The 15,000-nt window shown below is 46.3% G+C and overlaps 1 protein-coding gene across 6 annotated transcripts in view; it reads left to right on the top strand.

The window, feature by feature from the left end:
- Nucleotides 1–1,463: 1,463 nt before the first annotated feature.
- Nucleotides 1,464–15,000, top strand: part of fhod3a (formin homology 2 domain containing 3a) — a 93,398-nt gene continuing 79,861 nt past the window's right edge. For 3 of the 6 annotated variants that reach the window (XM_077230151.1, XM_077230149.1, XM_077230148.1), the window contains exon 1: nucleotides 1,465–1,847. In XM_077230151.1, coding sequence (XP_077086266.1) covers nucleotides 1,683–1,847 — 165 coding nt within the window. In that variant the 5' untranslated portion in view covers nucleotides 1,465–1,682. Of the gene's footprint in view, nucleotides 1,848–15,000 lie in introns of all 6 variants that reach the window. The other 3 variants (XM_077230147.1, XM_077230152.1, XM_077230153.1) reach the window with 2 other exon arrangements.

Raw genomic sequence — 15,000 nt, 5'->3', positions numbered from 1 at the left:
AAAGAGAAAACAAGAACATTTGTTCTTTTTTTTAAGCATAAACTCACTTAATTTTGATTTTCTTTTTTAGAAAACAACACTTAATATCTTATGTATCTTCATTTAAGTCAAATTATATCTAATTTATGATGATTACAAATATTTGTGATAGAAAAAATGGCAATAAACAAAAACACTGACAGTTAAATTCCCCCTGTGGTGAAAATCCAGCGTTTAATGTTGTTTATATGTCTATGTGGTGTTTTTAATATGCTTTAACACAAACCATGTGTAAATTCATAAGTCGACAGCATTGCTGAGTATTTTCTCCTTAAAACTGCAGTGAACTAAAGACAGTCTCAAAAACATGGTTTGAAATCGCTGGTGTTTCTGACGTCACAAACTACCTTGTAACCAATCAGATCAACGTGTGATCGTCAACGAGTGGATCTCTGAGCTGAGTGAGTGGAGTCGGGGCTCATTTGCATATTCATAGAACCGCGCATACTAAATGAGGCAAGGGTGTAGAGTTACATTCAAGATATTTTAAGGCATGAAGACATTTTTTTCAAGGAAAAAACGTTTAAATATGTAATTTTGCCGATTTTATGAATGTTTAGATATGTTTACACTGGAAAACAAGTACAAAAATACAGAGGAATAACATACAGTGTACAATCAATCAGTTTCAAAAAAACAAAAAGAAATACAAAACCTATGCAAATTTGACTAGCTGACAAAAAAGATTGAATCCAATATTTGGTGATAATATAGCATGATGAGAAATTATAGCAAGCAATTTAAAAGGCTTGGTATTTTTTGACCAGGAAAAGAATATCAATTTTGTTTTGGCATGTGTGAGCAAAGTCAGTAGATTTTAGTCCAATGCGATAACATGAACATTAACCACCATGAAGTGCTGAGTCCCAGATTAGGACCCCGGTAGTATGCCTGATGTAAAGCTGTTCTCGCGATTCTTATTGTAATCAATCAAACTTTAATTAATGTAATAATCTTTTATTTTTATCTTGATTATTCATATAGTTAAAGTAAAAGAAAATATTTTTTTACATGTTTTACGACATTGTTCATTGTTATTAAGCAACCAGGCATAATATATATATTTTTAATTACAAGCATGTCATAATTAATCAATTCTTAAACAAAATTACGCTTGTATTATATTTGTTATTGATTTTTTTTTATCGAAAATATGCTACTATAGTATCTAAGATTACTAAAAAAACACCAAGAACGCGAGAAATGTTTAATTTCACAATCTAGCTTCGGTTATATACTAGTATATGAAACATATAAGTTAAAATACATTAATGGTCGATATAACGTAGTTCAAACGAATTATATAATAAAGTGAGGTTAAAATGTTAAATCTCAGCCCGTGTTGTTTCCTGTGGTTACCATGGTGAGAATGAGGACCAGATGCAGTATTCTGTCTGGCCGCTAGAGCTCGCTGTTTCTCAGTCACGGGTCCCGCTGTTAAAGCGCATAATCCCCCGGGGGGGTCCGGTCCGGTGAGGCCGTGACACGGACAGCCACTCGCGCTCGGCACTGCACTGTAACGGTAACGGGCTCCTGCATTTCCCAGCCGTATTCCCGTGGATCCACCGAGGCTCCTGAAGACTGTGTTGTTGTCGTTACCGACGCGCTTGGAAACGGTCGTGATCGTTACACCGGGATGAATCATGTCCTCGTTTGTGAGCCGGGTTCAGTTTTTAGACGATACCGATCCGTTCAACAGCACCAACTTCCCGGAACCGACCAGACCTCCTCTCTACACCTTCAGAGAAGATATTCCTCTCATCAACCAGATCGCGGGAGTCCACAGACTCCTCAAAGCTCCTCACAAGGTCAGAACACGCCACAAAGTTCATTAGTTCCCTAAAATAACTGTTAGAGTTCATTGTGATTTGTTTGAACCTCTCTTTATTGCAGGCGCGTATTACAGTACTAATATATATATATATATATATATATATATATATATATATATATATATATATATATATATATAGCCTATATTCTAAAAATACTGGGTTTGTTTCAATCCATGTTTGGGTCAAATATGGACAAATCCAACCGTTGGTTTACATTTTTAATTTTAACCGTTGGTTTAAATTTTTAAATTACATTTCTAAACCCAACGGTTGTCCATATTTGACCCGAGCATCACATTAGTTGAAACCACATATGTATGTGTGTGTGTATATATATATATATATATATATATATATATATATATATATATATATATATTGTGTGTATATGTAGCCTATATAGTGTCTAATAAACGTATAGCCTATTTAAAATAATCTTTAGTGTTATTGAATTAGTTTCAGGCTGTGACGAGGTCATTTGAATGAGTCTGAAGCGGGACAGGTGCGGCTCTGAGCCGCTCATTCATTCACGAACTGACAGAAGCCTTTTATCACTTTAGTGATGAAATAAAAGTCATTTTTTTAAACGGGACTGTTTTTTGAACATTTTCACACAATATAAAATAAAATCTAAAAATATAGGCTACATTTTAAGTGCTCTATCATACAGTATTTGATGCATCAGGCTCATAGAATGATATAGTGAGAATATGGAGGAAAAACAGCTGAAAATATATCTTTATAACAACAGTATAGCAGATACGTACATAAAATGCTTATAAATATCAATGTCAATAATATGTCTTAGTAAGATGATATTTAAATTCTCAGTTTTATGATCTAGTTTTAAAACATATAATGCAATGCAATACAATGAAGATGAATGACATGAAATAATAAACCTTCCTCAAAAGCCTGATGATCATATTTGATATTCGTGATTTTTATAATAAATGATGATGATAGTCAAGTAAACCTGCTTCAGTCCAGCTGAAATATTACTAACAATATCAAAGTTATTCTTGCGTTTCCTTGATAAAGCTCAGACACAGAAAGACTTGTGAAGCTCGAGCTGAAGGAGGACGCTTGTACTGGATAAAAAGATTGAATGTATGTTTGACAGATCAGATGTGGTTGCAAAATATAGAAACACAGTCTTTTTATTCATAATGAGAAGAAACATTCAGAAACAAAACACAATTTGAAACCAGATTAAACAATTGTTAATAAAAGGCAGTGAAACTGGCAGGATAAACTGGTTTCCCCTCTCTGGTCTCTCCTCTCTGGTTTCTCCTCTCTGGTTTCTCCTCTCTGGTTTCTCCTCTCTGGTTTCTCCTCTCTGGTTTCTCTCTGGTTTCTCCTCTCTGGTTTCTCGTCTCTGGTTTCTCCTCTCTTGTCTCTCCTCTCTTGTCTCTCCTCTCTGGTTTCTCCTCTCTGGTTTCTCCTCTCTGGTTTCTCCTCTCTGGTTTCTCCTCTCTGGTTTCTCCTCTCTGGTTTCTCCTCTCTGGTTTCTCTCTGGTTTCTCCTCTCTGGTTTCTCGTCTCTGGTTTCTCCTCTCTTGTCTCTCCTCTCTTGTCTCTCCTCTCTGGTTTCTCCTCTCTGGTTTCTCCTCTCTGGTTTCTCCTCTCTGGTTTCTCCTCTCTGGTTTCTCCTCTCTTGTCTCTCCTCTCTGGTTTCTCCTCTCTGGTTTCTCCTCTCTTGTCTCTCCTCTCTGGTTTCTCCTCTCTGGTTTCTCCTCTCTGGTTTCTCCTCTCTGGTTTCTCCTCTCTTGTCTCTCCTCTCTGGTTTCTCCTCTCTGGTTTCTCCTCTCTGGTTTCTCCTCTCTGGTTTCTCCTCTCTGGTTTCTCCTCTCTTGTCTCTCCTCTCTGGTTTCTCCTCTCTGGTTTCTCCTCTCTTGTCTCTCCTCTCTGGTTTCTCCTCTCTGGTTTCTCCTCTCTGGTTTCTCCTCTCTGGTTTCTCCTCTCTTGTCTCTCCTCTCTGGTTTCTCCTCTCTGGTTTCTCCTCTCTGGTTTCTCCTCTCTTGTCTCTCCTCTCTGGTTTCTCCTCTCTGGTTTCTCCTCTCTGGTTTCTCCTCTCTGGTTTCTCCTCTCTGGTTTCTCCTCTCTGGTTTCTCCTCTCTGGTTTCTCTCTGGTTTCTCCTCTCTGGTTTCTCTCTGGTTTCTCCTTTCTGGTTTCTCCTCTCTGGTTTCCCCTCTCTTGTCTCTCCTCTCTGGTTTCTCCTCTCTGGTTTCCCCTCTCTTGTCTCTCCTCTCTGGTTTCTCCTCTCTGGTTTCTCCTCTCTGGTTTCTCCTCTCTGGTTTCTCCTCTCTTGTCTCTCCTCTCTGGTTTCTCCTCTCTGGTTTCTCGTCTCTGGTTTCTCCTCTCTGGTTTCTCCTCTCTGGTTTCTCGTCTCTGGTTTCTCCTCTCTGGTTTCTCCTCTCTGGTTTCTCTCTGGTTTCTCCTCTCTTGTCTCTCCTCTCTGGTTTCTCGCTGGTTTCTCCTCTCTGGTTTCTCCTCTCTGGTTTCTCGTCTCTGGTTTCTCCTCTCTGGTTTCTCTCTGGTTTCTCCTCTCTGCTTTCTCCTCTCTGGTTTCTCTCTGGTTTCTCCTCTCTGGTTTCTCCTCTCTTGTCTCTCCCCTCTGGTTTCTCGTCTCTGGTTTCTCCTCTCTTGTCTCTCCCCTCTGGTTTCTCGTCTCTGGTTTCTCGTCTCTGGTTTCTCCTCTCTGGTTTCTCCTCTCTGGTTTCTCCTCTCTTGTCTCTCCTCTCTGGTTTCTCCTCTCTGGTTTCTCCTCTCTGGTTTCTCCTCTCTGGTTTCTCCTCTCTTGTCTCTCCTCTCTGGTTTCTCCTCTCTGGTTTCTCCTCTCTTGTCTCTCCCCTCTGGTTTCTCCCCTCTGGTTTCTCCTCTCTGGTTTCTCCTCTCTGGTTTCTCCTCTCTGGTTTCTCCTCTCTGGTTTCTCCTCTCTTGTCTCTCTCTGGTTTCTCCTCTCTGGTTTCTCCTCTCTGGTTTCTCTCTGGTTTCTCCTCTCTGGTTTCTCCTCTCTTGTCTCTCCTCTCTGGTTTCTCCTCTCTGGTTTCTCCTCTCTTGTCTCTCCTCTCTGGTTTCTCCTCTCTGGTTTCTCCTCTCTGGTTTCTCCTCTCTGGTTTCTCCTCTCTTGTCTCTCCTCTCTGGTTTCTCCTCTCTGGTTTCTCCTCTCTGGTTTCTCCTCTCTGGTTTCTCTCTGGTTTCTCCTCGCTGGTTTCTCCTCTCTGGTTTCTCCTCTCTGGTTTCTCCTCTCTGGTTTCTCCTCGCTGGTTTCTCCTCTCTGGTTTCTCCTCTCTTGTCTCTCCTCTCTGGTTTCTCCTCTCTGGTTTCTCCTCTCTGGTTTCTCCTCTCTGGTTTCTCTCTGGTCTCTCCTCTCTGGTTTCTCTCTGGTTTCTCCTCTCTGGTTTCTCCTCTCTGGTTTCTCTCTGGTTTCTCCTCGCTGGTTTCTCCTCTCTGGTTTCTCTGTTTTCTCGTCTGTTTGCTTGTGACGTTGTGTTTTTCTGTGTCAGCCTGTCATTGGAGGGGAAGTCATGGTCAGTATAATTGTCTGTTTCGGTCAAATCTGTGAAATAAAGTAGAGGTCAGCCAGCGCTGCTCCCAGAATGCCATGTCATCTCACTCGCACTCACAAACACACACGATGATGAAGATGATGATATATCTGCCCCAAAACACCCAGATTCTTCTTTTCCACCTATTCTACACCGTATCAACTACGGCTGTCACTTTTGTGAAAAAATCTTGTTCGATTTTTGAGACATAAGTGTTAATTGAATCGATTGTAAAATAAAATTTCCATGTCTAAAGATGTTTCCATTTTATTCCAAATATAAGCCAATCCACGGACAACTAACAGGTATTGCGTGAGACGCACCAGTCAGCAATATTTCTGATGATTTATTGGCGTGAAGTTTCGTGCACAATGACAAACAGGAGTGCAACATTCTCGAAAAACAATAAGCATAGTGGACTGCCATCAATGAAAAACATCACTGCAGGCTTCAACATGGCTGTGTTTACGATTAGAAATGTCAAACAAATTTCGCCTACGTAAGCGATTGTAGCCCATGAAAAGAGGTTGAAAATAAAACTTAAAATTGACTGAAGGACTAGCCTACATTGAACGTGAAGTTCGTGTGGGATAAACACGCAGGGCCGCTACTCTCCAAATCACACAGTGGACTAGAAACATCTGACGCTGTCTACAACAGCCCTGCATTTATGATTTAGGCTATTCAGAAATCTCCAAAATTATTTTACGTAATGATTCAATCCATTTAGATAACTCTTCAAAAATTAAACTTCAAATGGACTTACTTGAGAACGGGCCATCTGTTTTTTTTAATTGAACGTAACCGTCCAAAACGACTCGGTTACTAACGTAACCTCGGTTCCCTGAGAGGAGGGAACGAGTATTGCGTAAGTAGCTTACGCTATGGGAAAACTCCTTTTCTCGAGAATATTGAAGTCTTTATGTAAAACGCATTGCAGCTGCACAGCTGACAGCAATGAACGAAGGCAGCTCGGTCATTGGCTGTGCTGCGGCAACTTGCTCGAACCAATGACGGGGCGACTCTGAATGCGCGACCAATGAGCGCGCTTCGCGCCCGCGCGCGTCAGAGCCCGCCAAGATGGGCGTGGCCAAGAGCTATATATTGGGCGCCCCGTCATGAGAGTTCTTTAGGTTAAAACGACTGAAGCGAACTAACCAAGCACAAGCACGGCAGCTTACGCAATACTCGTTCCCTCCTCTCAGGGAACCGAGGTTACGTTAGTAACCGAGTCGTTCCCTTTCGAGAGGTCTCTCCTATTGCGTAAGTAGCTTACGCTATGGGAACACCATGCAAAACGCCGTGCGTGCTGAACTTCGCCTTATGATAGCCAGAGGCAGGTGCCTGAGCTAAAAAAGCAAAGTTATCCTCCAACTAGCCGGCAGAGGCGAGCTTTATATGTGGGAAAGAATACAGAGCGGCTAGAAGGCGCTCAGTGTGACACAAGCACATACATAATCTAGATACGAACTCGTAGTTCAACTAGCATCATGCTGATAGTACATTGGAATGCAGTGTCGGGACCTGTAGGTTGTAGAACCTGATAAATGTGGACGGTGAGGCCCAGCCTGCCGCCGCACAAATATCCTCGATCGGTATCCCGCTCGACCATGCCCAGGAAGAAGCCACACTCCTGGTGGAGTGTGCTTTGACTCCCCAGGGGCATTGAAGTCCCTTAGCTTCATAAGCCAGCGCTATAGCTTCAACTATCCAGTGAGAGATTCTCTGCTTTGAAACGGCGGAACCTTTCGTACGGCCGCCAAAGCATACAAACAGTTGTTCTGTCTGTCTGAATAGGGCAGAACGCTCCAAATACACTCTGAGAGCCCTAACGGGGCAGAGTAGGTTAGCGTCGTGTTCGTCTGCTGGAGATGATAGCGCAGTTAGGGAGATAACCTGTGCTCTGAAGGGAGTGGTGAGCACTTTAGGAATATACCCATGTTTCGGTCTAAGGACGACCCTGCAGTCGTTAGGTCCGAATTCTAGGCAGGCAGCGCTTGTCGAAAGCGCGTGCAGGTCGCCCACTCTCTTGACCGAGGCGAGTGCCAGCAAGAGCGCAGTCTTGAGCGAGAGCTGTTTAAGGTGCACGGTTCGGAGTGGTTCGAACGGAGGCCCTTTAAGAGCGTCTAGGACAGTAGCTAGGTCCCAGATCGGCACTGAGGGGGGGCGTGAAGGGTTCATCCTCCTAGCGCCCCTTAGGAAACGAATAATTAGGTCGTTTCTTCCCAATGGACGTTCCATTACAGGGTCGTGTGATGCTGTGATGGCCGCCACATATACTTTGAGCGTGGAGGGGGCGCGGCCCGCCTCCAGAAGCCCTTGTAGAAAAGCGAGTACGTTCGTAATCTCGCATGTTTCAGGGTTCAGGCCCTTGGCATTACACCAGACACTGAACACTTTGCATTTCTGGGCATATAAGCGTCTCGTGGAGGGCGCCCGCGCCTCAGCGATGGTTTTTAGTGCTCCGCTCGTGAGGTTCCTGGGAACCCGTTGAGGGGCCATGCATGAAGGGCCCACAGATCGGGGCGGGGATGAAATATCATCCCGTTGGCCTGACTGAGGAGGTCTGGCCTCAGTGGAATCGGCCGTGGTGCAGATTGCATTTGCATCAGATCTGGAAACCATGTTTGGTTCTTCCAGAGTGGGGCTATCAGCAGCACTGCGTCTTTCTCCTCTCTGACCCGACTGATGACCTGCGGTAGCATCGCGATCGGGGGAAAGGCATATAAGGGACGGCTCGGCCAGCTCTGGGCGAGCGCATCCATGCTTTTCGTGAAGAAAAGAGGGCAGTGCGCGTTCTCCTTGGAGGCGAAGAGGTCGATCTCCGCTTTGCCAAAGGTTTTCCATAACCAGTGAATCGTCAGCGGGTTGAGAGCCCATTCTCCTGGGAGAATTTTGTCTCTGGATAGCATGTCCGCCCCCTGGTTCAGGGCACCTGGCACATGCGCTGCTCTCAGCGAGCGCAAGTTGTGCTGGGACCATAAAATGAGTCTCCTGGCCATTGAATGCATGGAGCTCGACCTGAGTCCACCCTGGCGATTTATGTACGATACTACCGTCATGTTGTCCGTTCGGACCAAGACGTGTTCGTTTCTCAGCTGTGGGAGCAGGGCTCTGAGAGCCAAAGCGACCGCTTTCATTTCCAGACAGTTTATGTGTAGGCGCTTCTCCGGGTTTGACCAAAAGCCGGAGACAGGCCTGCCCTCGTAAAGGGCCCCCCAACCTATTTTGGAGGCATCTGTCGTTATCATCTTTCTCCTTGTGTTCACACCCAGACTCACGCCTGACTGGTACCAGTCGCGGCTTTCCAGTGCGTCAGGGCTTTTATACAGCCGTGGTTCGCTCTGATTAAAAGGTGGCCCGAACGCCACGCGTGAGTAGGGACGCGGCTCTTGAGCCAGCGTTGGAGAGGGCGCATATGCAACAATCCTAGCTGGAGGACGGCCGATGCTGAGGCCATGAGACCGAGCATCCTCTGAAACCGCTTGACGGGGGCGAGCGCGCCCGCCCTGAATGATGTTGCAAGGCGCCGGATGGTGAGCGCGCGCTCTGATGAGAGACGCGCTGTCATTTGCATCGAGTCTAGAACTATTCCCAGGAAAGAAATCCTCTGGCTGGGAGATAGTATGCTTTTTGCAAAATTGATTCTTAGACCCAGGCATTCTAAATGGCTGATAATCCAAGATCTGTGTGTTATTAACTGACTCTCTGATTGTGCTAGAATCAGCCAATCGTCGAGATAATTCAGTATTCGCACTCCCCTTCGCCTTAGGGGGGAAAGTGCTGCATCCATACATTTCGTGAATGTACGGGGAGCCAGGGACAGGCCGAACGGAAGTACTGTGTACTGGTACGACTGTCCCTCGAAAGCGAATCTCAGAAACGGCCTGTGATGAGGCGCTATTGGAATGTGAAAGTAAGCATCTTTCAGATCCACTGAGAGAAACCAATCTCCTGGGCGTACTTGCGCGAGGATATGCTTGGTTGTTAACATTCTGAACGAGCGAATCATTAGTGCTTTGTTCAGGTGTCTGAGATCTAGGATGGGGCGGAGACCGCCATCCTTTTTCGGGACGAGAAAATAGCGGCTGTAAAAACCTGCCTCGCTCAGAGAGGGGGGAACAGTTTCCACAGCGCCCTTTTCTATTAGTTTGCGCACCTCGGTGCGTAGAACATGTGAGCACTCTTTTCTCACTTTCGTCTCGACCACAGTCGTAAAACGTGGTGGTCTGCGAGCGAACTGGAGCGAGTATCCGTGCTTTACTATATTCAAAACCCATTTCGGCCTATCTGGAATATTTTCCCATGCCGCTGCGTGTACAGATATTGGCTGAATACAGGCTAGGGGCGGGCCGCTGTGACGCAGGGACCCGGCCAGCGAATCGCCTGAGCTCATAGCTCTCAGAGGCGCGGGCGCGCGCTGAGCAGCTGAGTGAATGGGCGCGTGTGTGATTACAGCAGCGCGCGCTGTGTCTGTAAAACTCGCAGCCTGGGCTGGGGTTGTGTTTGACACTGTAAGGACAGTGTTTATAAGTGGGGGTGCATAAACAGTGGTAGGCACACGCGTCACTTTTATAATGTTTCCCGCTTTTACTGGGGATGAATTTATAACTGCGTGAACAGTGCTTGTGTGTAGTGGTGCGTACATGACCGTAGGCACGTGATCTACATTCATGGGGTGCGCAGCTTGAGCTGGGAATGAATTTGGCACTGTTTTGACAGTATCTGGGAATGCACACCTTGTGGACATGTGAACCCTTAGTGACACAGGCAGAAAAAGACTCTTTTTGTGTTTTCTGTGCGTCGCCGTAAAAACGGCGTTTGTTTGCAGGTGAGCGAGCTCTGTGACTGGCCCATTGACTGCTGTATGAACATATCCAGCCGCCTGTAAGGGGACTGGGTAATGCTTGAGCTTTTGCAGAGAGAGTGGTCCGGCTTTTGCGAGACACGCACTCTCTCTTTTCATTCTTGTGGCTAGGACGGCTTTCGAGGCTCGGGGTTCAGCACAATCTTGGGCCGAGGACCCCGTCGCTCAGAAGGCGGCTTGCGGTTGTGAGAGCGCGAGCGGCGTCGAGCGTCAGCCTGAGGCGCGGGCTGAGAGGCGGTGGGGGCTGTTCTAGCCCGCTGCGGCTGCGGCGGCCTCTGTCTGCTCTGCGATGAGCTGGAGCGCTTGGGCAGGAAATGCCGCATAGCTTGTGAAGCATTCTGGGCCTCAGTGAAGCGTTCGGCGAAACCCTTAACCGCCGGTCCAAACAACCCGCTGGTGGAGATAGGCGCGTCGAGAAATGGCGCCTTATCCGCGTCCTTCATCTCAGTCAGAGTCAACCACAGATGGCGCTCGAGAACAGTCAAATTAGCCATGGCACGGCCGATAGACTGGGCGGTGGCCTTCGTGGCTCGCAGGGCTATGTCAGTCGCGCTGCGTAGGTCCTTAAAGGCTTCGGGTTCGGGGCCAGACTCGTCCATAGAGCGGAGAAGCTTGGCTTGGAACACTTGAAGTACCGCCATAGAGTGAAGCGCTGATGCAGCTTGGCCGGCGGCGGCGTAGGCGCGACCGGCGAGAGCTGAAGTAGTGCGGCAGGGCTTCGAGGGGTGGGAAGCTTTGGCTTTCCATCCGGTGGTGGAGGGCGGGCAGAGATGATTGGCCACGGCCTCCTCGAGGGGCGGTGTTCCCTCGTAGCCTCTTTCCTTTGCGCCGTCCACAGAGGAGAGCGAGGAAGAAAAAGAAGGCTTTAGGCGCGCAGAGTGGGGGGCTTTCCACGACTTGGTGAGTTCGTCGTGAACTTCCGGGAAGAAGGGAGAAGGCCTTTGCCGAGGGGCCTGCTGGCGCCCCTGCAGAAACCACTCATCCAGTCGGCTCCGGGTTGGTTCTTCGGGAGAAGACCAATCGAGCCCGAGGTCTTCCACGGCCTTAGAGAGAACGCGGATAATCTCGCTATCCATGGTGGAGCCCCCGCTCGCGCTAGCTAGCGTCGACGGGGCGGGGTCGAGAGTGGAGCCCGGCCAGTCGTCCGATGCAGCGTCGATTGACAAGCTGTCATCCATTCCCCCGTCGTCCTCGGACGCGCCGAAAGTCACAAGGCCCACCGCTCTGCTAGAGGGGTGTGGGTCCGGCTGGGTGAACTGAACCGGCGGTGGGGAAGGCAAGAGCGGCGGTGAAGCACGCGGAGACTGGCTCGGCGTGACGTCACTGAGCTCAGGTTCAGGAAGCCTCTGTGAGCGGCGCTTTTTCTTAGTGCGCGGCTCGAACAGAGGGATGGCGGCGATGGGCTCGCTCACGGCGAAAGCGGCGAGGCGAGCCCGCAGTGCGGAGAGACCCAGGTCGTCACATTCGGGGCATCCGCCCTTGGTCAAAGCAGCTTCTGCGTGGTCCCGGCCCAGGCAGCGAGCGCAGATGATGTGACGATCCCCGTCCGGGAGAAGGTCTCTGCACGACGCGCAGGAAGGCATTTGAAACAACGCCTTGGAAAATTTGCTCTTTTACAAGTGTCGCAGAGCGAACAGATGTAAATACTTGCGTGAGCAGTACGCCGGATGGCTCAGTAGGATCGCGTTAGAAGGCGGCTGAAGGTGCCGACGTCCTCGTAGCAAATCCCGCTGGTATGCTTTTCGACGGCGAAGCTTCAATAATCCGGAGGATCCAGCGAAGAAGGTGTTCGCTGAAGGAGATTAAATCTAAAGAACTCTCATGACGGGGCGCCCAATATATAGCTCTTGGCCACGCCCATCTTGGCGGGCTCTGACGCGCGCGGGCGCGAAGCGCGCTCATTGGTCGCGCATTCAGAGTCGCCCCGTCATTGGTTCGAGCAAGTTGACGCAGCACAGCCAATGACCGAGCTGCCTTCGTTCATTGCTGTCAGCTGTGCAGCTGCAATGCGTTTTACATAAAGACTTCAATATTCTCGAGAAAAGGAGTTTTCCCATAGCGTAAGCTACTTACGCAATAGGAGAGACCTCTCGAAAGGGAACCCGAAGTGCTTCCATATCGAACTCCTCAAGTTATTAGGGGTTATTATCGCTCACTCGTCTCTGATGTCGCACAGGTTGATCGCCGTTGTCCTCCATGTTTTTGGCAGAACACCAGCAGCAGCTGACTGAAACTATAGGCGCATAAAATTGGTGGGAATTTTATTTATACCTTTTGCAACGTCTACTCCACTTTTTGAATTCTTTATTTTATTTTTCTGCTTGTTTGTGAGTTTTGTTACATCTGTCTTTTTTATTTTTTTAATTCGTTTAAAATTAATAGTGTACATATTTGGTTAAAATCGATTCCCTATTTTCGTTTTCAAAACTTGTGTTGGTTGGTCCAATCGATTGTGCAACGTAAAGTGACAGCCCTAGTATCAACACTCTCAGTTAATAATAGTTTTATTTAGTAAGAGTGTAGCGCTATAAATATTGAAGAGGGTCTATTCTGCTTTTTTCCATTTGTGTTTAGTGTGTAGTGTTGCTGTTTGATCATGAGAAAGCTCCAGTTCTTCTCTATATCAGCGTCAGTGTTTCTGAACTCCTGAAACGCCTCCATTGTAGTCTTGAGTTTCTTCCGGGAATGAACACGTCACAATATTCCTCATTATAATAATTAATATGCAGAATAAAGGGGCGGGGCCTGGGTGAGTTAGTCAGTAGTGTGTTAAACTGGTGGTTATGGTAAGGGGCGGGACTTTCCCAAACACACTCAAAGGACTCGACCAATCACAACACTCTGATCCAGCTGACCAATCAGAGCACAGTGTGCTTTTCAGGAGGAGGGGCTTCATAGAGACAGGAAGTAAACGGAGCGTTACTGACAGACTGGGAAGAGAGGAGCCGCAACAATGGAGAATATGAGGAAAATAATCAACATTCAAGCAGGAACCCCCTTCAAAAAATCATCAAGATTTTGAAAAAGTTTATAATATAGGCTCTTTAATGCTACTTACTATGAACATTTTAATATAAAGAATTATTATTATCCTTTATACATTTGGCAGACACTTTTATCCAAAGTAACTTACAATGCATTTAAGGTAAACGCAAGCATCATGCATTAACTGGGAATCAAACTATTTCATTTAAAAAACCATATCTTCAAAATGCATTTATTCAAATTGCTTAGAATCAGCATAAATCCGTTCATTGTGAAAACAATGACATTTATTCAGTTAAAAAGAATGAACAGCTGTGGAACAAGAAATATTCATTTGGATTTATGATGATCTTTGTTTCCCAGTGAAGCTCATTCCTGTAATCCCGAGGAAAGACAGCGAGCTGAACTCCGGCCACAGATCCTCTGCGTGTGTCTCACATTCTCGGGTTATAAATAGATGGGCTGAATCTCATCCACAGTGTAAGTGGTAGTTAGTGAAGTTCCAGCGACTGTCCGACTGTCCTTTCCATGCGGTGCAACACACTTCAGCCGCGCTTCCCAACCGAGAGAGTGATCCAGTCAGATCTCTGCAGTTTAATATTTCCTGAGGGAAAGTCTTCGCTGCTCAGAGTCGCAAAGATTCAAAAGTCCGCATTCAAAAATTAAACCAAAAATCCACTTTTATGCACAAGTTAAATTCGTCACATTTTCTCCAGGATATTTCTCATTTATCTATTTAATGTTTGTTTATTATTCAAATTTAAAGTCCCCCTGGAGTCAATCATTTTATCCCTTAAAACTCGTCTTTGATCACCGAAATTATATATTTAAAAAAAAATTCATGAAAAAATATTCTATATGCCTTAAAATATTTTGAATGTAATTCGACACCCTTGCCTCATTTAGTATACGCAGTTCTATGAATTATGCAAATGAGCCCCGCCTCCACTCACTCACTCAGCTCAGAGATCCACTCGTTGACGATCACACGTTGATCTGATTGGTTACAAGGTAGTTTGTGACGTCAGAAACACCACCGATTTCAAAGCGTGTTTTTGAGACTGTCTTTAGTTCACTGCAGTTTTAAGGAGAAAATACTCAGCAATGCTGTCGACTTATGAATTTATACATGGTTTGCATCTTAAAACACCACATAGACACATAAACAACATTAAAAGCTGGATTTTCACCACAGGGGCGACTTTAATATCAAGTTTATTTAGTCTATCTGTGAATCTATATGCATCTGTCCACAGTAGAGCTGCGCGATTAATCGTTAAAAGATCGCGATTTCTGTCTATTAAACCTTTGACAAGCACAATCTCAGCGAACATTCAGATCTGAACCGTGTGTGTGTGTGTGTGTGTGTGTAATGTGGTTGTTGTGTGTGTTGTTCTAGTGATAAACTGGTCTGTGGTTTGCTGTTGATCCTCTCACAGCCTCATTTGAGCACATAGTGCTGCATCACTAATACTGTTGATTGTAAATAGAAACATGCAGATCTCACTCATGCCTTTCAGCAGGTGTGTGTGTGTGTGTGTGTGTGTGTGTGTGTGTGTGTGTGTGTGTGTGTGTGTGTGTGTGTGTGTGTGTGTTCATCCGTCCGTCAGACACATTCTTGGATGCGATGAGTTTGTTGACCTTAAATCAGGTCTGAAGTTGAGCTGGAGAGCGAGTGTTTGATTAGGGTTTGGCTGAGTTCTGGCTCGATGGATACGCAGGT

The sequence above is a fragment of the Siphateles boraxobius genome, unplaced genomic scaffold (genome assembly GCF_051911475.1).
Source record: "Siphateles boraxobius isolate OS27281-9 unplaced genomic scaffold, OSU_SipBor_1 14, whole genome shotgun sequence".
Lineage (NCBI taxonomy): Eukaryota > Metazoa > Chordata > Actinopteri > Cypriniformes > Leuciscidae > Siphateles > Siphateles boraxobius.
Note: the sequence above shows the minus strand (reverse complement) of the source record. Positions and strands in the feature narration are given on the sequence as shown.